The following is a 22,990-nucleotide window of genomic DNA, read 5'->3' on the forward strand; positions in this document are numbered from 1 at the left end:
GGTGAAACCTCAGACCTAGTTATTACATTTTCAACATTGCATTAGTAAGATAGAAATATCATATACCAGTTCTCCTGGTTCAGTTCGGTAATTTATAAGCAGATCATAGCGATTGCTACGGATACGAAAGTCACACAGTTCGCGGGTCCTTTTTGAAAGTAATCAAATAATCGAACAGGTACTACCGAATGATGAAATACAAGAACAGTGCCTTAGTGATTCAAAATATGTAGCCGTAAGACACAGTCAGACTTGTGCTCACTCTTGGAACTCTGAATGGAAAGTATCCCATTGGACGTAGAATATTACTCGCTTGAGGAATGGAAATAAAACGTAGCAAGATTAGCCATTTTGGGTCACCGATAAGCTGTTCAAAATTTAATATAAATATTCTCACTTCCTTGATATCTTGCCATAAAACAACTCGAAAGGAATCTTTTAATCCAATATGTGTTACCAGTATGCGGGGATAAGGGCACATGTTTACGTGGCATAAGTTAGTTGGTGCTTACTTATGAGGCGTAGCAATGCCGTGGTCATAAGCATCGGCACTTACACAGCATATGCACGCCAATTTAGGTTTTATTATTATTTTGAAGAGCTATAATAAATGCACAAAAGTTAGGATTGGTATTGAATATCTTTCAGGGTAAGTTAGTACTTGTTCTACGCAAGCGAATCATACATAAGTTAAGGGTGCCATCAAAATCAGACCCTATGTTGAGCAGTTTCGAGTTGTACAATTACACACCACCATCCCATCATATCCCTGAATCCTTATCATGATTATATTCCACGGCATACTCGGTCGTTTGTTAGGTCTTGGTTGGGTGTTACAGTATGGGGTAATAAGCATGCCAAGGCTTGCGTCTTTTTTGCCATGTGTCAGTAAGTTGTACAAGTCAAAGAACTACGTGTATATCCCTTCAGAATGATGCGCATCTCATAAGCAGTAGTTGGTAGATTTTGAACTAATGGATTGCTTGTGCTTTACTTTCCTATAGTTATACGTATATGTGGTTTCGAACAATGATAGGATGGCTTCTTGTTGAGCCGCTTTACCCTAAATCTAATAAGTACTAGCGATGATGCTCGTGTTCCAAGGCCTTTTTCGCTTGTGCTCATTTCAAGGAGTCACATGTACCTCGTGTCACCTCATGCACATGAGAACTTCTCATCAAATCAACGAATTTTCGTGAAGTCGCCGTTAACACTTTAAAAGCTGGTAGAATATTACGATGCACATAAGAATTAGGAGGATTTGTTTCAACTTCAGAATAACTATGTTCATGCATTCCTTGTCCACTCGTAATCAATGTAAATTGACACAGTTCTACCGCACACCATCCGAACGTAATACTATACCAACTCGAGCTTAAGAAGCTTTAGTTGGGCGATGTGGACGGACACGCCGTTCCTCCGTGAAACGCTCTATTGTTGTTTGTTCAATCTGTGTAGATTTTGGGAAAGCTTTTTGACACTTTTCGTTCCTACGCGGCTGAACTTCTTGATGCCAGCATTAACATCCTACACAGTAGAATCAGTATACTTGACTCTATTTATAACATTTCTCTAGTTCATTGTTCAATTGCAGGATACATGTAGCACATTAATTGAATGCACCCTCATGAAGCTAGGCATACTCTGATAGTTATAGAATGAATTATACCGCAGTAGAACCGTCTGACAGACTGTGCCTCTTCAGGAGTTACTTGATGCTTATGAAGGACGTAATTTATTGATGTTTCTAAAGCTTTTGGTTCAAAATCCCTGATTTCTCCAAATTTTGATCATTGTGATGGGCTTGACATAAAACCAGACGAGATCTCTGATTTTACTACATCACTAGCGAACCTCAATAATTCAAATCATCAATTTTTGTTGAACAAGACAGCTTCAAGTAACCAGTATATGTCAATCATGAATTCCTCAACTCAGCAGACGCCTGCTTCGCTGGAAGCGTTGTTAAATGGCCCTGCGCTGCAACCGCCAAATGGCGTTGTGCCTGACTTCACGGGCCCGCGGAGGCTGACGCAGGTGATGTTAGCTGTTGAGTTGCTGTTCTTATTGTGCACTACGATAGCAGTCTTGGTGCGCTTATATACCAAACTGATTATCAATCGCAAAGGAACTTTGGAGGATCGTGAGTCTCTGTTTACAACTTTACCGTTGCAGTTCTTGGCTGACCATCTAGTACTTTGTACCATTTCTTGGGTATGCTATTATTGCTGCTCGCTTGTTGCAGTTTGTATTAATTATTTAGGCCTTATTCGCCGCTCTTTTTATCCTCATTCGATGGGGTGGTGTAGCCGGTGCCGGGCGACATCAATGGGATGTTCAACTAAAAGACTTAAAGCACTTTCTCTATGTAATTATCACTCAAACATAAAACTCTGCTGAGATCTGACTCGATACACAGGGCCTCCATATCATCTCCATTTTAAATGGTTGTATCGTGCTTACGATTAAAGCATCTATTCTCCTTCAGTATGTGACTATATTTTCGATCGGGGAACGGAAATGGTTCTTCTGGACCTGCCATACATTTATCTGGTTAAACGTTGTCTTTTATGCCACTTGCTTCTTCATGGAGATCTTTTCTTGCAAGCCAATAGCAAAGGCATGGGATCCTTTCATGACCACTGGCTCATGTCCCATCAATGTCAAATATTTGAATATTGCAGCTTCATCAATCAACGTGATATCAGATTTGGCAATCCTTTTACTTCCACAAGGAATTATATGGAAACTTAACATGAATGCTTCAAAGCGCTTGGGTGTTTCACTGATTTTCGCTGCAGCGCTTCTGTGAGTTCTCTCTAAAAGATGATTTGGGCCCTCAAAGCTGCTAACATATCGTCAGTGCCTGCATTTTTGCTTCAGTACGTCTCTATTACGGCGTAGTTCTCTATTATAGTGACGATATCACATATTATACAAGCATGTTTGCCATACATATGTGTGCCGAACTTGGGCTAGCTATTATAGTTAGCTGTTTACCCGCATTTCCAAAATTCATCAGAACGATCAATCAAACTTCGTTTTTTTCGAGAATCAGCAGCTCTTTATATACAATGCTTGGTATTGGCAAGGAACAAAGTGTGGACAAAGAGACATTTTATCATGTGCAGAAACAGGTCGATCTGGGGAGAAAGCCCCGACAAGACACTTTTCAGCGATTAGTAGAAGAGCATGAATTGCAATCGGCTTTCAGAGAAGAGAATAAAGGAACTGTGACATCAAGAGTAGAAGCGTGTTGAGAGTCAGGTTTCTGAGATTCAGGAGTGGATTCACAAGAGGGAATATTGCGTTACAGATCACCTTACTCATTATATACAAGTAGTAATTTGTGTGCTATACAAGAATCGCTATTGTTTGGATTGTATGTATCACATGCGTTTGATCCAAAGAGATTATTCAAATTCTGAAGGCTCCGATTAGGCTGTTTATGAAGACAAGCAACCTCAAAATCTGCAGATTCAACGAAAGAATACACGCTATTACGACAGCATACCCCAGATTCTTTTCAGTAGTATCAGGGCTTCTGTGATGTGAATATTTGGGAAGAGTTAGTCCAAGTATCATTTACGAGATTATTAATTTAATTAGGGCTTTGAGTCCATAGATTCTTTCTGTCCTGTAATTCTACAATTACTTGAGCGGTAAGATTATATGCCATATCATTCGCAACGTTGCTTACGTAGAGGTATAATCTAAACAACGAACGCATAACGTTATTCCTTATTTGCTGGTTTCAAAGACAAAGCTCCCAATGATGAAAGTATTCTTCAGCTTTATCTTAGAGTGGCGAAAAGGCACATGTCGTGTCACTCTGCCACAGGATAATGGGAAGACATAGCCGGATATCCGGGGAGAATGAATTGATTTGGTTGCACAACATCCTTTTCATCTGTGCCCAAGTGTTTTTTTGACTCATCCAATCTCTTGAGATGTAGTAAAGTAACTTGCAATGCCTTTTTGAATGTTATCTGACCCCGTGAACTTCTCTGAGGCCTGCTCTAAAGCTCAGGGGTGTTGGTTCGGCTCAGTGACCCAGAAGGTAAGATCGGAAAAAGACTGTACTTTTGTTCATGACACGAGAGATTAAATGAATGTCAATTATTGGCTCTATTCATCCTCTCCCTGTCAGTTTATTCCACCCCGGAAATTTGTGATCTTATTGGCACTGTTGTGAAAACTCGTATGAAGAAAAGGAAGGATAATCATGACTAGATACCATAAACACTGCTATTATCTATTCCTAAAATAGTAATGATCTAATCAGCTCTAATGGTGTCAAATTCGGGTTACATCTGAACACCAACAACGTGCAGCATGAAGTTTTCTAAAGCAGACTATTGTTACTAATACTACCAAAAACGGCTAGGATTAATCCCTCGAATTTACATCTGGTATCATAAATCTCGTGGGAGACTCAAAACCCAGTGCACACATCACTATCATGTCTGAGAGCTATTTTCTTATGATCTGAATAATCAGGAATAAATCAAGGATATACCAATGTACAAGTTCGAAAAGTACCAGTATTCATTCTTGCTGTTACGCAGAACCAGCCACTGACAAAGACTTGTACGACTACCATTGGAAATATATACATATACTATCCTCGTACACCAGATTGCAGGCAGTGAAAGAGCTCAATCTTTTGATACTAGTTTTGTGATTCTTCATTCAACATCATGGATCAAGACCTTCTTGAACCTATTGCCATTGTTGGCATATCTTTAAAATACCCTCAAGATGCTACTGGTCCGGAAGCCTTCTGGAAATTGATACAAGAGAAGAGGTGCACAATGACTGAATGGCCAAGCGACCGTCTGAACATTGATGCTTTTTATCATCCAGATAAGAAGAAGAACAGTACTGTGAGGTTTTCTCTGACATCTTCCCTTGAATATCTCACTTATTGACATCCAAAAGATCTACACACGAGGTGGAAACTTTTTGAAAGGCGATCTAGCAGCTTTTGATCCCTCGTTTTTTTCAATAACAGCCGAAGAAGCAAAAGCAATGGATCCCCAGCATCGGCTACTCCTAGAAACCACGTATCAAGCTCTTGAAAATGGTATGTATATCGTGTACCTATTTAAAGACATTTATTTACATATCTACTCAGCCGGCATCCCACTCAGCAAAGCCTCTGGTACGAAGACAGGAGTTTATACTGGCTCCATGGCTGATGACTACCGATTCACGTCTTTGAAAGATCCAGAGGATCTTCCAAAGTATGCTGTAACGGGGACTGCTATGTCACTTCTCGCAAACCGTCTAAGCTGGTTTTTCAATCTTGGTGGCCCAAGCATAAATCTGGATTCAGCTTGTTCGAGCAGTCTCATGGCCTTAGATATTGCATGTCAGGGACTGCGTAATGGAGATTCTTCTATGGTTTGTTAAACAACGACTAGTCCTCTCTTTTTTCTCGTCGATTTTAAAGTTCTGACATTCGGCGATAGGCTATTGTTGCTGGTAGCTGTCTCATTAGCTGTCTGGAGACATGGATCAGCCTCTGCAATATGGGGTTTCTTTCACCGGATTCCAGATGCTATAGTTTTGACAATAGAGCGAACGGATATGCACGGAGCGAGGGTGTGGGCGTAGTCATAATCAAGAAGCTATCGGATGCATTGAAAGATAATGATACCATCAGGGCTGTCATTCGTGCAACTGGTTCAAACTCCGATGGTCATACACCTGGCATCACCCAGCCCAGTCGGGAGGCACAGACTCGTTTGATTGAAGAGACATATATCAAGGGCGGACTCGACCCAGCTAAAACAAGATACTTTGAGGCTCATGGTAGGTCTATTTTAACGATTGAAAGCAAAATTCTTATCTATCAACAGGTACAGGAACGCCACTTGGCGATCCAATAGAAGCAGGGGCTATCGGTAGTGTCTTTCGTGAATACCGAAGTGCTACCGAGCCTTTATACGTGTGAGTGGTCCAGTGTAAACGTTTTCTCGTGATCAAGTATTTATGGCTGGATAGTGGTGCTCTGAAATCTAACATAGGTCATCTTGAAGGAGGCAGTGGTATTGCCGGCTTGATCAAAACAGTTCTCGTTCTTGAAAAGGGTATAATTCCACCAAATGCCAATTTCGAGCAAGCAAACTCAAACATAGATGCGGAGTTCTTTCACTTGAGGGTTCGTATTTCTTTACTTTTAAATTTCCAACAATGATTTTTTATTAATGTGGTACTAGTTTCCTACAGAGCAAGCTCCGTGGCCTTCTCAAGGTCTCCGTCGAGCTTCCGTAAATTCATTTGGCTTCGGTGGATCAAACTCCCATTGCATCGTGGATGATGCATATCATTTTTTGAAATTACATTCTCTCGTCGGCAATCACAATACTATCTTTGACTCACAGATTTGCCAAGATATTTTAGAATCGGAAGATAAAGCATACGTACGAACCGCGTTCCTTGATGGCTTGATGTTTAGTTATGCTGACTTCCGCCCGTAACTCAGGTCAATAGAGCTACCGCAAAATCGTTTAAATTTGTGTCTGATCCGCAACTACTAGTCTTTAGTGCTGTCGATAAAGATGGAATACGACGCGTTGCAGAAGCTTATAGATCCTATTTTGCAGGTCATGCTTTGAAAACTCAAAGAAGCCAACTCTCTTTCTTGAGAGATCTAGCTTACACCCTTTCCGTTCGAAGGACCGCATTTGTATGGAGATCTTTCGTTGTCACTGACACTTTGACCGATCTATTGGATCTTCCTACCAAAATCTCGTTGCCAATCAGGGCTGCCTCTTCTTTGGGCGTTGCATTTATTTTCACAGGTCAGGGTGCACAGTATTCTAGAATGGGAACGGCCTTACTCTCCCTCTCTGTTTTTCGCGATGCGCTCAAAAAGGCCAATGAAATCTTTCGCCAGCTTGGATGTACCTGGTGTCTTTTTAGTAGGATCATATTTCTTTATCACCTATGTCTTTGTCTCTCCAAAAAAACACGCTGACACTAATGAATTAAGATGAACTTGCTCATGACAAAAGTGCTTCTAACATCAATGACCCCGCTTATGCCCAGCCACTTTGTACCGCTCTGCAACTTGCACTAATCAAATTGCTTCGAAAATATGGTGTATCACCTACCATTGTGCTAGGACATTCCTCTGGCGAAATCGCAGCAGCGTAAGTAACTCTTAAGGCCCTCAAAACAGAACACTTAAACTAAGTTATCAATTTTAGTTATGCGTGTGGTGGCCTATCTTTCAAATCTGCATGCAAAGTGGCTTTCTTTAGAGGGCAGGTGGCCCAGAAAATTCGACAAGATTTTAAACGACCTCCTCGTGCAATGATATCAATCAATCTTGCCGAATTCGAAATTCAGCCATATTTGACGAAACTAGTGGGGTCTTCCAATTCCGGGAGCTTCACTACAGCATGTGTTAATAGTCCCTGCAATGTGACCCTTTCAGGCTTGGAAAGTGATATCGATTTGCTTCAACAGCAACTGAATACTGATGGGATATTTGGGCGCAAATTAAAAACAGGCGTTGCTTATCATTCTCCTCAAATGAATGAAGTGGCACATGAATACTCTCACTTGATACAAAGCTTGACAATAGGTCGAACTCCCCTATCGCCTGTCGTTATGATATCTTCGGTCACAGGTGAACGTATTGCCAACGTGGATTGCCTCAGCCAAGCCCAATACTGGGTCAGAAATCTGGTAGGCCAGGTCAATTTTTTGAAAGCTTATGGTGAGCTTGTTTCTACAGCAACATCATCTCCCAAAAGGAAGCTGGGTGCAAAAAACAGCAGTTTTAAAGTTTGTGATGTTTTGGAAATCGGGCCACATCCTGCACTACAACGCTATGTCAAAGATATTTCCGACAAATTAAGTCCAAAACCAGAACTCAGGTACCACTCTACGTTATCGCGTAATGCATCCAACACTATATTCATAAAAGACTTGGCTGGTCGCTTAAGTTCCTTAGGCTACAAGATCAATTTTGATTGTGTGAACGAGCCTCAGGATCCTTGTACTTCCCAGCAGAAACTATTGGTAGACTTACCAGAATATCCTTTCAATCATTCTCGTTCATATTGGCATGAGCCAAGGAGACAACGAGAGCTGAATCTTAGAGAGAGTCCTGAGCTTGAATTGCTCGGCACACCAATGAGTGATGGAAACCCCTTAGAATCCAGGTGGCGCAAGATTTTCGATCCAGCAAGAGTCTCATGGATACAAGATCACAAGGTTAGCTTTCAAGTCGCACTTTATCTCTCACTATTCTGGTTCTAACAGAAATTGATAATACTAGGTAAATGGAAAAGTCATATATCCAGCAACCGGTATGATAGTGATGGCTATAGAAGCTTCGAAGCAGATGGCACCAAAAGATCAAAAGATAAATGGATTCAGGTTAAGAGATATCATCATCTCGAATCCAATTCAAATATCAAGTCAGGATCCTAAAACAGAAGCACAGCTGTGTATGCGACCGTTGCAAAATTCATCTGACAAAAACTGCACATCTTACGATTTCCGTATACATGCCATTAACAATGGTTACTGGAAGGAGGTTTGCCGAGGAATCATTCAGGTTGAATATGAGACTGATATTACCGAAGTCGACCACGGTAAAGTAGAACGAGACGAACAAGAGGACTATACATTGAAACACGAAGCTGCTGCTCGCGAGTGTATTGAATCTATTTCCAAGGAGGCCCTTTATCAATGCACAAGTGACATGGGTGTAGAATTAGGGTTATCATTCAAAAGGTTGGATAAAATATTATACGACGGAAATAAAGTTGCAATCGCAGACCTTGCCACATTTGACTGGGCGGGACAAGAAGGTATCGACTCAGTAGAGTCTCACACCATTCATCCTACTACATTAGACGCTCTCGTGCAACTTTCATGGATTCCTCTTACAGATGGATTTTCAACTAAGATACCAACAATGATTCCCACCCGAATTGAAAATGCTTGGATCTCCAATACCGGCCTGAGCTACCAGGAGACTCGATCAATACAAGTTTATTGTACAGCAGAAAGAAAAGGGCATCAGAAGGCTGAAGTTTCCAGTTTTGCCTTGGATCGCATGGGTGAACTCAGATTATCATTGTCTCGCCTAGAATCAAGCATAGTCTCCGATACTACTACTTTCCAAGAGAAACTCCAACCAAGACAATTAAGTTGGTATATTTCTTGGAAGCCAGATGTAGTATTTTTGAAACCACATGAAGTGCTTCGTTTCTGTCGATCAGAAACCATCGAAGAAGTTGATCGGATCAAAGTTTACCAAACTTTAGAATCTATGTTGAAATACTTCGCCAAGAAAGCGCTGAATACGATCTCAGAGGCTGAAGAAAAGAATGCCAAACCATTTATCCAGAAGTATCTTGCAAGTCTTAGACGATATTTGAAGGTTGGTGAGAAAAGCACTTGTTCAAATAAGCTTCTTTCAAGTGCCATAGAGCTCGATGATGATTATGAAATTGATTTAACCATCTTTAGAGATATGGAGGATCACCCACTCTTGAAGTCCTACCTTTCTATTGGAAAGGAGCTCCCAGGGATCATACGAGGTCAAGTAAATCCACTAGAGATTCTTTTCTCAGAGGAAAAAATCGCAGAATTGTATTATCGGGATATTTGCGTGAGGGGTACTTATGGCAAGGATATCGCCAGATATCTTGATTTGCTTGCACATAAAAATCCTGGATTGGATGTGTTAGAAATAGGTTCTGGAACAGGATCATTCACAGAATGTATATTATCGGCTTTAATTGGGTTCGACGGAACGGAGCGATGCACGGAGAGATTCAATTCTTATCATTATACGGATATCTCGCCAAGCTTCTTCGAACAAGCCCGTGAGAAGTTTGGACCATTTAGTAATAGGCTCCATTTCCGTGTGCTGGATATTGAAGGTGATCTTGCGTCCCAGGGCTTTGGAGAAGGATCGTTTGACCTAGTTCTTGCCCACAGTGTAAGATCCCAGAACCAAATCTTTCATGAGTCACCTAGTTATTAATGATGTTTTTCAATAGGTGTTACATGCCACGAGTAGCCTCGCACATACACTCCAGAACTGTCGCAAACTATTGAGACCGTGAGTCAGAAACTTAATTGTGTAGTTTTACTGCTAATTGCATTAGTGGTGGGAAGCTTATTATGCTTGAGAATACGCAACCGGACCTAATGAGAACAGGATTTGTCTTTGGAACTCTGGAAGGCTGGTGGTTGAGTGAGTTCGAATCAAATCAGACATTCTTTTCAATAGCATTAACCTAAGCAAATAGGCACGGAGGAATTCCGTTCAGGCGGTCCTTGTGTTTCAGAGGAAACTTGGCGTAAAGTTCTGGTCAAGAATGGCTTTACTGGTGTCGATTTCTCAATTTGCGACACTGATGACCCCAGATATCATGAGTACAGTCTCATTGTGTCCACGGCAAATGAGGAGGACATACCTACTACTATCCAGAAGCTAATTTTCCTGGTCGATCTCGCGTCTTCCCGACAAGTTGAGGTTGTGAGGAACATCAGAGCCTATTTGAAACCTTCCATCAACATGGAAATCCAATTATTGTCATACAAACAGACAATTTCTATCAAAGATGCACAATCTTCGTTTCTCGTGTTCCTTCCAGAGATTGAAGTGCCATTTCTACATGACTTGTCCAGTTCGGATTTTGATGTCCTCAAACACATGTGCATTTCTGCAAAGAATATTCTTTGGGTATCACATAGCTCAACAGGTACAAGATTCGCAGCCTTTAATGGTCTGGTTGATGGAATGGCCAGGGCTCTACGTTCAGAGCTTGACATTGCCTTCGTCACTTTGCACATCGAGGGTTCTGGGACCGACCTAAAGAAGTGGGGAGAGACTATAGCATCCGTTCTATCCCAAAAGCTTTTGATTACGGGAATGAGCAAAGATATGGAATATGTGGCTCATGATAATCTGCTCTACACTGGTCGCATCATAGAAGCCAAAGCTCTTGATCAACAGATACATACTAGGATACATGAACAAACGAGAAAAGTTCGAGTTGATCAAGCAGGAGCAGTGGCTTTGACATTGAAAAAGCCCGGACTTCTCGAATCTCTTCAATTTACTCGAGATGAAAATTTCCATTTAGAAATTGGCCCAGACGAAGTGGAGATTAAAGTTCAATATATCGGTCTAAACTTTCGCGATCTTCTTGTATCACTTGGACGATACCACAACAACGACAATCTTCTAGGATGTGAAAGTTCCGGTATAGTTACTCGAGTGGGTGTCAATTGCAAGACTTTTGTGCCAGGTGACAGAGCCTGCATGGCAAAATTCGGATGTATGAACACTTATGTCAGAGCACACTCGGATCTTGTTTTTCAAATACCCAAAGGAATGACTTCAGAGGAGGCTGCAGGTTCGATCATGCCAGGATCCACCGCATATCACTCTCTCATCAACGTTGCAAAGCTCAAGCGTGGAGAATCCATTTTAATTCATGCAGCATCCGGAGCAACTGGTCAGATGGCAATTCAAATAGCAAAGTATCTGAATTGTGACATATATGTCACCGTAGGATTCGACAAGAAGAAAAAGATTCTTATGGAGCAATACGGCATTCCTGAAGATCACATTTTCTATAGTCGCAACTTGTCATTTGTAAAAGGGATACGACGTATGACACAGGGTCGTGGGATAGATGTTGTCCTTAATTATTTGTCTGGAGATGCGTTGATCGCAACTTGGGAGTTGATCGCGCCCTATGGAAGATTTATCGAGCTCGGTACACTTGATATATACACCAATACCAAGTTACCTATGTCTTCGTTTGCAAAGAATGTCACATTTGCCGCAATCACCATTGATTCTCTCAACATTGAGAGACCAAAAGAATTCAGAGAGATAATGCTCAATGTCATCGACTATTTCCATAGAGGGATATTCCATTCTGTCAAACCCTTTCACCTGATATCTATTGGAAATCTTAAAGAAGCGATGAGACTATTGCAGGGCGGTAAGACATCTGGAAAGATAGTCTTAAGCCTTGACAGTGCAGATATAATCCCTGTAAGTTTTTGGGTCATTTACATAGCTTGGCTTCCCATTCATTTATTAACCCTCGATGACAGGCGACTATCCAGCCCCAAGCTCTGTGGACTTTTGACTCAAAGTCTACCTACATAATAGCAGGTGGCTTAGGTGGTTTGGGGAGAAGTACAGCGCTGTGGATGGCTAATAAGGGAGCAAAATATCTCGTTCTATTATCACGATCAGGGCCTGTGACAGAAGCTGCTACTTCTTTGCTCACCAAGTTAAGTGATATGGGCGTTTCTGTTGAAGTGCCCATATGCGACATCACATACTCTGACCAACTAAGAAAAGTTATTTCGCAATTCCCTAAGACCTTTCCTCCTATCAAAGGATGCATACAAGCTACGATGGTTTTGAAGGTAGATGAATCCGAAATCTTAAAAAATGAAAAACACTGATAAATACTAGGATATCCTGTTTGAGAAAATGAATTTCGAAGAGTGGTCGGCAGCAACATCTCCAAAGGTTCGGGGGACCTGGAATCTCCATGAAGCTCTACCGGACAATCTTGATTTTTTCATACTTCTTTCTTCCATCGCTGGCGTGTTTGGATCAATGGGCCAATCCAACTACGCTGCCGGAAACACATTCCAAGATGCATTTTGTCTTTACAGGAGTAGCCAGGGTCAAAAAACAATTTCTCTCCGGTTAGGTATTATGAGCGACGTAGGAATCATTAGCGAGAATCCAGACGTACTAAAAATTAGGGACCTCGCAACAGAAAGTGCATCGGTCAAGGAGGCGGAATTTCTTGCACTTCTTGATCACTACTGTAGTCCTGATAATCCACTCGAGTTACTAGGATCACAAGAGACTTTGCCCATTATCGGTCTATTAGCACCATCACAATTCTCCAATCAAGAGCTAGAAATACCATCCTGGGCTCAGACACCCACTTTCAGTCCCCTGGCATATGTTGGCCGAGACGATACTTTCTCAGCCGATACTAAACCCGCTAAAACCAACTTCAAATCTCAACTTCAGACTGCAGAATCTGCAAACGAAGTAAAGGAAGTGGTGTCGACAGCAATAATAACGAAGTTGACGAAGTCATTGGGGGTTGAACTGGCGGATATTGATACGAATAAACCATTTCATGCATATGGTGTTGACTCTTTGTTAGCTGTGGAGCTGCGAAATTGGTTTGGTAAAGAACTGGGTACAAATGTGGCGGTTTATGATATCATGGGAGCCGAAAATATTAGAGCAATGAGTGATTTTGTTGCGAGAAATAGTTCTTTGGTTGTTTTGAAGGAGGAAGCATAGATAGTATTGGAATCGTCTTCGTCTAATCTGAGGTCTTTTTAGTGCTGCTGTATCATTGATCTCGGATAAAATTCAATTTATTGTGATTTTTTATCATATTAAATACAATTTGAGCTGGAAATGTAATCTTGCAAGGAACCCCCTTCAGTAACAACTAGAGAAGCGATTTTTGATGAAGAGACAGGGAGTGAATCCTCAGTCCACAATTTACTAACTCAAATAAAGATTATATCCGCGATTTTATGAAGTGGACGCTGAAAGAAAGGAAATCAAAGAATAGTCACAAATTTAGTGTGCAAAAGAAGCGAAATTGAATCTGGAAAGAAGCATGTCTAAATTTTAGAGCCAACTATCTTTCACGTTTATCCACCCAATATCTAACCACCAAATGCAAAAGAATTCTTATATTAAATGATCAAAACGTTCTTCAAAAACCTTTCATCTCACTATCCCCTTTCTAGTTACCCCATGGTTATCAACCATTGTCAGTCACCATGACTTATCTCGCTGAGTAGCTCGAAACAGTCTCAAATTTAGCAAGAAGCTCCGGTAGGAACACCAGCACAAGCCTTCTTAACAGTTCCACCGGTAACAGCAACCTTATTCCAAGTCCAGCCTGAGCAGTTTGCACAGAGAATATAAGTATTTTGACCTCCAATAACATTACCGTGAACATTGTTCATAGTCAATCCGGTGATTGGAACACCATTAGTTGGTGTACCAGTAGGGCTGCCATTTTGATAATCCTGTTGAACATCAATGCCAACTCCGGTGATGCCGATGAGAGTGATGTCCTGGAAAGTGACGCCGGTGACAGAGCCTTTGGTATCGCTGACGGTCTTAACTCGAACACCATTGGTCGATTTTTGAACAGTAGAAGAGAGGAATCGCACGTCCTTGACATCGTTGGCTCCGGTGCCGCTGCGTCCACCGACGGAACCGATGGAGAGACCATGGCCACCAGAGCAGTTTCCACCGGTGAAAGTAATGTTCTATTATTGGTCAGAAAAGTAGTTGGTGCTGGGAAGCGGGATAAACTTACGGTGCCAGAGTTGACAGCAACACAATCATCTTGGTTCTTGACAATTGCTCCGGAGATGAAAATGTTTTGACTCAAGTTGATGTCAAAAGCATCGGTGTTGTGGCCAAGGTTACCAGCATCTCCAGCAGAGTTATCAATGTTGATATTGATAAGCGACAATCCAACAGATTGTCCAATAGAAATGCACTGAACGGGTGCATTGAGGAAATTCAAACCAGTGATACTGGAAGATCCAGTCAACTTGTGGGCTGAGAAGAACTTAGGCTTGACTTTGCCTTTTCCGGCAGAAACATTAGATCCAAGTCCATCCCACCATCTTGCTCCGCCGCCGTCAATCTTGTTTCCGGATGCACCGGTGACGACAATATCTTGTCCGGAGATGGAAATAAGAGGGCCTTCCCACTCAGAGTAACCAAAACTACAGTATTGTTAGAATGATTCCATGCATTACCAAGGAGAAAACTCACGTGGCAGTTCCCTGGAAAATAACTTTGGTGCCGGTTTTGAGGCCAGTCAAGTCAAGAGTGGTTCCAGCTGGAACAACGACGCTGTCCAAAATGATAGTAGAGCAGGTGGTCTTTGAGGCTATAGCAGTAGCGGCGGTGCTGAATGTGCAACCAGCACGCCTATCAAGATCTGCTGGGGCCTATAAAATGAACTATTAGTATTTTTTGCGTGGTAACAGTGAGATAGGGTGGTCTTACGGAACCTGGAGCTGCAGACACCAAAGCGGTGCTGGCCAAAAAAGAAATAAGGCTTGTGATATGAACCATTTTGAGTGAACACAATGAGTGTAATCGGGTGAAGTGTATGGGAAAGACTGTGCTGATTGATGAGCGAGTGAGTGTGTGATGAAAGAATATAGAATGGAAATACGCCTCCTACTTATAGAAAAACTTGAGCTCCCACATAGAGGTATTTCGCATTCGGAGGTGGTCCTTCATTGATTACATTCCGTAAGCAATGAGCAGGTTACGTGAACATAGATCTGATGATGTTCTCCTAACCCTGCGAAATTCTTCTTGGTGTTTGCCAACCTTAACGAGTACAATATCGTATACGGGAGATGGGCAATGCTATCTCAAACATCCTATCGGATCCCAAGCGAGATGTTCACTCACGAGAATAAACACAATGCAATTTGTTTAACTTTCGCATAACTCTATTGGTACCTTCGAAGTACGAAAGTCAAAAGTCAATAGGGGAAGACTTTGAACAGCAATCCCAAGTGCTCGGCTATATTCCAGCTCTTGGTAGTCGTTTGCAATTCATAACAGTGGATGTATGATTGATGGAAAAACTTCCATTAAGTTTACATTTTACGTTAGTAGTCGAAGTTGACTCTGCAACGCAGGGAAATGCAATTCTTGGACAATGCTTCTGCAGAACGTCGAAAGCTTTACAGTTTCAAGCCGCATCCATTAAGTGTGGCTCATCATTAATGCCTCGCGAGCTATGAGAATCAGGGCTTAGTGTCGTTTCTCCACTCAGAAGAATCAGACTACTTCTCGACTAGATTGCGGAGTATTCCCAGAAATATGAATGATTCTAGATCTTATGTTCAAAAAATAAGCATTCAATCAAACAAATTGGTCCCTTTCGGTAGTCACCGTCCCATTGTATTCACCGGCATTATGATGTCTCATTTTAACAAAGCTTAATTATAATTGACTTCTGTACATACCTAGGCTACCCCTTCCAATCTTGTTCCATTAGGGGTGTAAACTAAATTTAGCCGAGCTTCTATACTTTTTGTCCTGTGAAACTGAAGGCGCATAAGGCGCTAAAAACTTGCCGAACGATAGTTCTCAAATCAAGCTTCGAACCCCTACATACTGCTCTGATATCAATCTTGGCCACGTCGTACCTGCAGAAATCTAGACTGCTTAGATGCGCGTACCAGGCTCCTCTGCCTATCAATGTGTTAATCTTCAGATCCACCGGCAATCCTGGTAACCTTAGATTTAACCTTAAGTCAAAGCTTTTGTTGGGATGACCAGGTTCTCCGTCTCCCCCCATTCTTCCTTTGGTGTGGATCAAGACCATGGTGGCGGGGCTGGAGATGCAAAAGACCAATTTTTATTTTCGTGTTTTAAGTTCGAATTCATAAGGGTACTTGCGGAAATGATGGCACGTCCCCCTCGAGATTATCTCAGCCATTTTCATCCCATTCTTCAGACGACATCATGCTTTCAAAACAATACAAAAGTTCATGCCAATGAGACTCCTCGACAGTAGCTTTTCGTATAAAACGAAAGCAACTTATATTAATTGATATTTTGATCAATGGCTGGAATGATTGCCGTTGTGCAGTTTGATTGAATTGCATTTTATAAGGTTTCAGGATTTTTTAACTTTGGACTGAACCCCACATGATCGCTTTCTAAAAGATTTACCCCTGATCCTAGCGAGATCTCGTATCAAATCATGCAATGTTGAATCCGTGATATGACGGAGTTCAACGATTTCTCCGGATATTCCTCGAAGATGATTCTTTCCAGAGAAGTGCCGAGCGGGTAAATTTAGTATCACTATCGTACGTTATAGAATTCCTGTAATCGATATTCGAGTACACACGGAATCTCCGGGTAACTATAAAGCGAAGTGGAAGCCGGAATGGAAGACGGCCATATATAGCTAATGATCTTTCTAGCTCTTCTTCGTTAGTCTTAAATATTTCTATCCAAGATAAATTTACCATTCTCTTATTTATACAAGTGAATGGAGCCTCATCTGTTGGCCCCACCTCCCACCTCCCATCTTCCATTTTCCACTTCTCTCTGGACGTCTACCAACGTTTCGTTTTCCTTCCGCGAATCCTCCAATTGCTCCACCCAAACCGTCAAAACATCCAAGGCTGAATTCTATTTTCGGCTTTGCCTCAAATTAGTGGGCTTTTGACGCCTGTAGCTACTTGTTCATCTCACATCTCCATCCGGATCTTCCGATAGAAAATTTGTAGTTGTCATCTGTATGACACGACTGATCTATGGCCAGTGATGTGAATGTTTGAGAGGTAACAAGAAAGATATGCAGGTGATGTGATTCCAATTCTATGTCTATAATAAGGCATTAGATAAGAAGAATTGTATACTTTCTTGGCGATCTTGAAAGAATCACAGAATTACCGGGCTGACGATGCGATCTCATGATCCAACAGAAAGAATCACAGAATATCAACTAAAGCATTTGTCACTTTATACTACAACTGGATAAACACTCTCTCATACCGCAATGCTTCCTGTAACTTGCATAAATCCTCGGCGAAAGAAGTAAGGGTCGACACAAGTGAACAAAGAGTGAAAACTTGTCTACGGCGGCACCGAACTGAAAGTACCCCTCACATTATGCCCTTCTAAATCAATGACAATACGTTGATCAGTTTGTCGTTCCATACAAGCAGATTCACTCAAGCTTAAAATTCTCTTTGTCCTACAGTATCCGTCCTCAGGGCATTGCTATTCAAGCGAGCTCAAGTTCCCGACCATGGTACAACAAACAAGTAACTTTGATTGTTCATCGACATTTTAAGAGAGTGCTCTGCGTTCTCTCGCTCGTGTAACAAGTGGCTCTTCTGAGCTTTTATGACTTCTAACACCCGAGTATATTGTACTTGGTCAAATTCCTCCAACTTCTACGTCAGTAGCGTGGAAAGGGGGACAAGAACATAGTAGTAACAGTAGCAATACCCTTTCAATATCAATATAAGAGGGCTGGATACTTCGGCCTTTCATAGCGGCTAGTTTCATTCGAATAGTGAAGGAAATATCTCCGGCACGATAGTTATGCTCTCAATTTCTCCTTAACATAATTTCTTATCTTCACACTTTCGTTGATGAATTCCCACACCAATTTATCAAGAGTGACAATAGAACCCTCTCACTGTCATTCGCAACATCGTGAAGACATCAAACGATAATAAGAACATGATATCTACTACAAGAAGTGAAGAAAGGTTAAAGTCTCTCAACTTTTGAGCATAGTTTGTTAGACTCGCTAAATTATGCATCTAAACTTCATAGCGATATAATCACTAGAATCCATGATCCCTGCAATCATATCGAAACGGTAATGTAAGGATTTCTGTCACCAGACTCAATCCTTCTCATTGCGCCATATTCACAGCTATAACGTGCTCTTCGGCAAAGAAACAACAGGCCGAAATTGGGTACTATGATTTTGGTGATGTGCACGGTTCCCATTTTCGGCCGCTTGTTCTTTTACCGAAGGGAACGTGATCGCTCCTATATCGAACCCCGAAATTCAACCATACATAGTCCGCCAGTCCTCATATCTTAACCATTGATATAATCAACTCCACTGTAAGAGTTTGAGCTATCACTCACGGCACACCAAGCGATTTCGTAACAAAATCTCTGCAAAAATAGTGTTTTACTATATAAAATGAAGTATTAAATAATTTCTTTAATTATTATATTATAAATTTGAAATTTTAATATAATATAATTGAATGGATTTTGATTCAGAAAAAATGAATGAATGATTTTTTTTACTGAAATACAAAGCTTTAAATTTGAAAATTTTTGAAGAATTCTAATATATAACACTTTTTTGGAAAATTTCAAAAAGTTTAGCTTAAAAATTATATATTTTAGTAATAGAAGTTATTAAAAATATTTCTTTCTTTCTTTTTTTTTTTTCAATAACTCTAATGATTTCGAATAATTTAATCAAAACTTATAGTTTCTTTTCTACATTTGTCATGGAAAAACCTATATCCCGTATAATACCACATAAATCTCATATAATTGTAATTTCACATACTTTTTACAAAATTATATTGATTATTATAATCTTTTTTATAAATATATATATTTTTATCAAATTGATTATTAAAAACTCAATTTATAATAATTATATTTACAATTTACAAAAAGATTATAATTACCTATTCAAATAATCCCATCACTTATTTTAGATATATATATAAGATCTAATCTTTTTAATTAATTTTCAAATTAATTTAATATATTATTATTTATTTTTATTATTTTTAATTATAATGATATCAAATGATATAATTATTTTTTATAATAGTTATGAATTTGATAAGCATTTAAGATTGTATAATATTTATATATCTTTTAATATTATTGTTTTCATTTTTATTTTTTATATTTTATAAATTATTATATTAAAAGATTTTATAAATTCGATTTATTTAATTATTTGTGGATATTGAACAAAATGATTCCTTTAATTATAATATTTTTATATATTTAAAGGAATTTGGAAGAATGTTAAATCTATTAAAGAAAAGATTGTTTTATTCTTTTCCGAATCTATTCTGGAAGATAGTAAAGATTTTATTAGAATAAATTTAGATTATATAAATAATTGGTTAATCAAAGATCTATTACAATTTATAGAAATCTTTAAACTTATTAAAAAAAACAATATAATAAATATTGAGAAATATAATTGAAGTTTTGAATATTATAAAGCTTATTCAAAAGATAATAAGGGAGATAAGAAAATACAATTCCCTTTTATACCATCTCTTTATATATTTCAAAACATTTATGTAAAATATTCTATATTTTAAGGAGAATATCGAAACAAAAAAGATATATACAATCTTATGTATAAGTCCTATCAGGATATGTATTAATGGATTATTGAAATAATAAATTCATTCTATTTTATAGAAATCACTATTAAGAATGATAATTTTATTGTTTTATTATTTAAAATAATTATTCTCAAGTTATATAATAAGTTTATATTTATATTGATTATAATAAAATCAATAATAGTGTAAGAATATTGCAATATTCTTTAGTAAATAATCTTAGGTAAAAGTAATCCTATAAAATGGTATAACGATTGGATTAAGGTCTATATTAATACAAAAGTATATGATATTGAAGTTGATAATAACCTCGCATTAATCAATTTCTTATAAACTATAGGAATTTGTATGCTTCTTATTTGATTTAATATAATGCTTATTCAGATCGAAATCAATAATCAATTAGATCTCCCGAATTACTTTTTGAAGCAATATAAAAACATTTTTAATAATTTAGTTTATCAAGACTTATTATTATTCAAAGGAAAAGATATCTTCTTGATATTTAATCCTTTTATTAATAAATCTTTGAATCAAGCCGTTAAGTTATATAAATTTAGAAATAAAAAGAAAAACTATAAATAATATTTAAATCTTTATAGATATCTATATAAAATTAAAACGGATTGGAAAAACAATGGATCCGATTTCAAATACTTTGCAAAGGATTACAAGATATTATAATATATATTTACAAATAAAACTAGATTATTCAAAACATTGAATCTATTAATAAAAGAGTATAATGATATCAAATATTGAATCAAAAATAAGAAATGGAATTTTATATATAAAATATAAAGGAATAAAAATTGAATTCCATTATTAATAGTTATCTCTTTAATTAATTTAATTAATCTAAAAATATGCTTCAATATATATCTTATTTAAAATTAATTAGAAAGAGATATTTATAATATAATAGAATCTATTTCTCATTTATTCATTTAATATACTGTTTTTGATATAGATAGTGCTATATATTTGATTAATGATATTTTATTACTTAATAAATAAAAATATATTTCATCTCTCTCTTCAAATTATATCGAATCTAAAATAACTTATATATCAATTATTAAAAGAGATATTTGAATAATTAAAGGAATTATAATATATTCAAATAATAAACTAAATGGAAATTTAATATTAAATAATATTATATATATTTCTAGATTTTATATTAATATAATTTCAGAAATTAAATTAAGAAAAGCTGATTTATAATTCTTAGAAATAAATTCAATTCTCCAATATAAAATATTGAATAATAACTTTATTATTATTTAATATATTTATAAAGATAATCTTTTATTTTTAAAATATAAATCATTTTCATTTTATTTTCAATCTTTTATAAATATCTCAATAAATCTTTCAATTTTAATATATTCAATTATTAATAAAAAGATTAATAAATCGTTTTATAAATTATATAATCCTTTAAAACCTTGAAAGGATTTAATAGAATTATAATACAAAAAATCAGGACATTTAGAAAAAGAAGTATTTGAGTATTTGATATTTGCTATAAGGAATATAAAGATTAAAAAGATTATTAAAAATAACTATACTAATTATATATATATATATGCAAAACAAATCATATTATAATCATCTAATGAAAAATAATCATTCTATTCTTTTTATAAAATCTAATAGGATCTATTTGATTTTTTATAAAACTATATAGAATTATTCTAGCTTTTAATAATCAAAGAAATATATAATAATAAGATATTTTCATTCCTATTATATTAGAAGATCTATCTTAAAATATTTAATATAATTCAAAGCTTTTTTGTTTGAATATTATATAAGTACAATTTATTAATTATATATATCAAATAAGATAATGATATTTTAATTATTAAAATTATAAATAATATTATATTCAAAAACTAAATAAAATAAAAAGAAATAGAATTGAAATTATTATTATCAAATATATACAAATCAAATAATGAATTAGAATAAATGAGATAAGAGATAATTACAAAGTAAATCAAAATATATATCTTTACAAGATTTCCTAATCGATTATAAATAAAAGTAATACAAACAATAATATATTTATATAATATTAGCCCTTACAAAATATATTCATTTAAATCTTTTAATAAAATATTAAAGTTATAATTTTAAAACTATTATCAATTAGTTGTAACTTTATAAACTTTTTATAAAGTTATATTCAATTCAGAAATCGATTATTTAATTAACAATTTATGATCAAATTAGAATAATATATATTGATATAAATATAGAGTTTATTTATTAAATAAAGAAAGGGAATTAGGAATTAATAAGAAAATATATAAAACTAATTCAAAAGTATATATTGACTATCTAATTAAATATATATTAGGATTTTTAATCTTTTATATATAAATATTAAAGCTCAAATGGATCATTGTTATTCGAAATATTATATTCGATAAAAAAAGGATATATAAAATAGACTTTAATAATTATATTATTGATATTCTCATTGAACAAGAATTTCAAAAATATATACAATAGTTTGATATTCAAAAATGTTTGAATATAAAAGGAACAATTATTAAAAACAAATATAATATAATTATTTTATAAAATAGAATACTAATAATATTGAATACTTCTATTATATACATTTTAGATATATTCATATATAAATAGAATTCGAGAATGAATTTAAAGAATGAAAATAAGCTTATAAATCATTATAACAGATTTATATTATAGGATTTATAGTTAAAAAAAACCCTTGATATAAAAAACCTATTATATAATAAACGTTTTGATTATAATTATATAAAAAAGATTGTATATTCTATTCTTATTATATAATCAATAATTATTCAAGAATAAATCAATAATATAGATTATAAGATAATTGATTACACAACAAATATAATTTATAAAGAATATATCAATAATACAGAAAATCATTTTATTAATGATTCAAATTTTTATTCAATTGAAAAAATAACTTTATCGCCAAGACTATTAAACATAATACAAACAATCAATC

At 36.8% G+C, this 22,990-nt stretch overlaps 3 protein-coding genes across 10 annotated transcripts; 2 read left to right on the forward strand and 1 right to left on the reverse strand.

Annotated features, from left to right (window-relative positions):
• The first annotated feature begins 1,704 nt into the window (after window positions 1-1,704).
• On the forward strand, window positions 1,705-3,518 carry BCIN_14g00590 (hypothetical protein). 3 transcript variants are annotated; one of them, XM_024696951.1, is made up of 5 exons: window positions 1,705-2,143; window positions 2,195-2,214; window positions 2,264-2,368; window positions 2,420-2,808; window positions 2,864-3,518. In XM_024696951.1, exons 1-5 carry the CDS (start codon window positions 1,912-1,914, stop codon window positions 3,258-3,260), a joined length of 1,143 nt encoding a protein of 380 aa, XP_024552767.1. In that variant the 5' UTR covers window positions 1,705-1,911; the 3' UTR covers window positions 3,261-3,518. The 3 variants fall into 3 exon arrangements, with proteins under 3 accessions (XP_024552767.1, XP_024552765.1, XP_024552766.1); XM_024696952.1 differs by having other exon boundaries at window positions 1,705-2,214; XM_024696953.1 differs by having other exon boundaries at window positions 1,705-2,368.
• Window positions 3,519-4,629: 1,111 nt separating this feature from the next.
• On the forward strand, window positions 4,630-13,472 carry Bcpks1. Of its 2 annotated transcripts, none has more exons than XM_024696954.1 (16): window positions 4,630-4,886; window positions 4,942-5,086; window positions 5,138-5,406; window positions 5,475-5,817; window positions 5,865-5,955; window positions 6,010-6,166; window positions 6,225-6,428; window positions 6,491-6,929; window positions 7,001-7,160; window positions 7,218-8,232; window positions 8,297-9,973; window positions 10,035-10,096; window positions 10,143-10,231; window positions 10,287-12,049; window positions 12,112-12,432; window positions 12,482-13,472. In XM_024696954.1, the coding sequence occupies exons 1-16, from the start codon at window positions 4,701-4,703 to the stop codon at window positions 13,337-13,339; spliced, it is 7,779 nt and encodes a 2,592-aa protein (XP_024552769.1). In that variant the 5' UTR covers window positions 4,630-4,700; the 3' UTR covers window positions 13,340-13,472. The 2 variants fall into 2 exon arrangements, with proteins under 2 accessions (XP_024552769.1, XP_024552768.1); XM_024696955.1 differs by having other exon boundaries at window positions 6,235-6,428; window positions 12,482-13,471.
• Window positions 13,473-13,656: 184 nt separating this feature from the next.
• On the reverse strand, window positions 13,657-15,743 carry Bcpg2. 5 transcript variants are annotated; one of them, XM_024696959.1, is made up of 5 exons: window positions 15,503-15,743; window positions 15,086-15,201; window positions 14,849-15,027; window positions 14,382-14,799; window positions 13,657-14,331 (listed from the first exon to the last, which is right to left on the reverse strand). In XM_024696959.1, the coding sequence occupies exons 1-5, from the start codon at window positions 15,537-15,539 to the stop codon at window positions 13,873-13,875; spliced, it is 1,209 nt and encodes a 402-aa protein (XP_024552770.1). In that variant the 5' UTR covers window positions 15,540-15,743; the 3' UTR covers window positions 13,657-13,872. The 5 variants fall into 5 exon arrangements, with proteins under 5 accessions (XP_024552770.1, XP_024552773.1, XP_024552774.1 ...); XM_024696957.1 differs by having other exon boundaries at window positions 15,086-15,206; XM_024696958.1 differs by having other exon boundaries at window positions 15,086-15,319.
• Between the last annotated feature and the right edge of the window lie 7,247 nt (window positions 15,744-22,990).

This window comes from Botrytis cinerea, chromosome 14 (genome assembly GCF_000143535.2).
Source record: "Botrytis cinerea B05.10 chromosome 14, complete sequence".
NCBI classification, from domain to species: Eukaryota; Fungi; Ascomycota; class Leotiomycetes; order Helotiales; family Sclerotiniaceae; genus Botrytis; species Botrytis cinerea.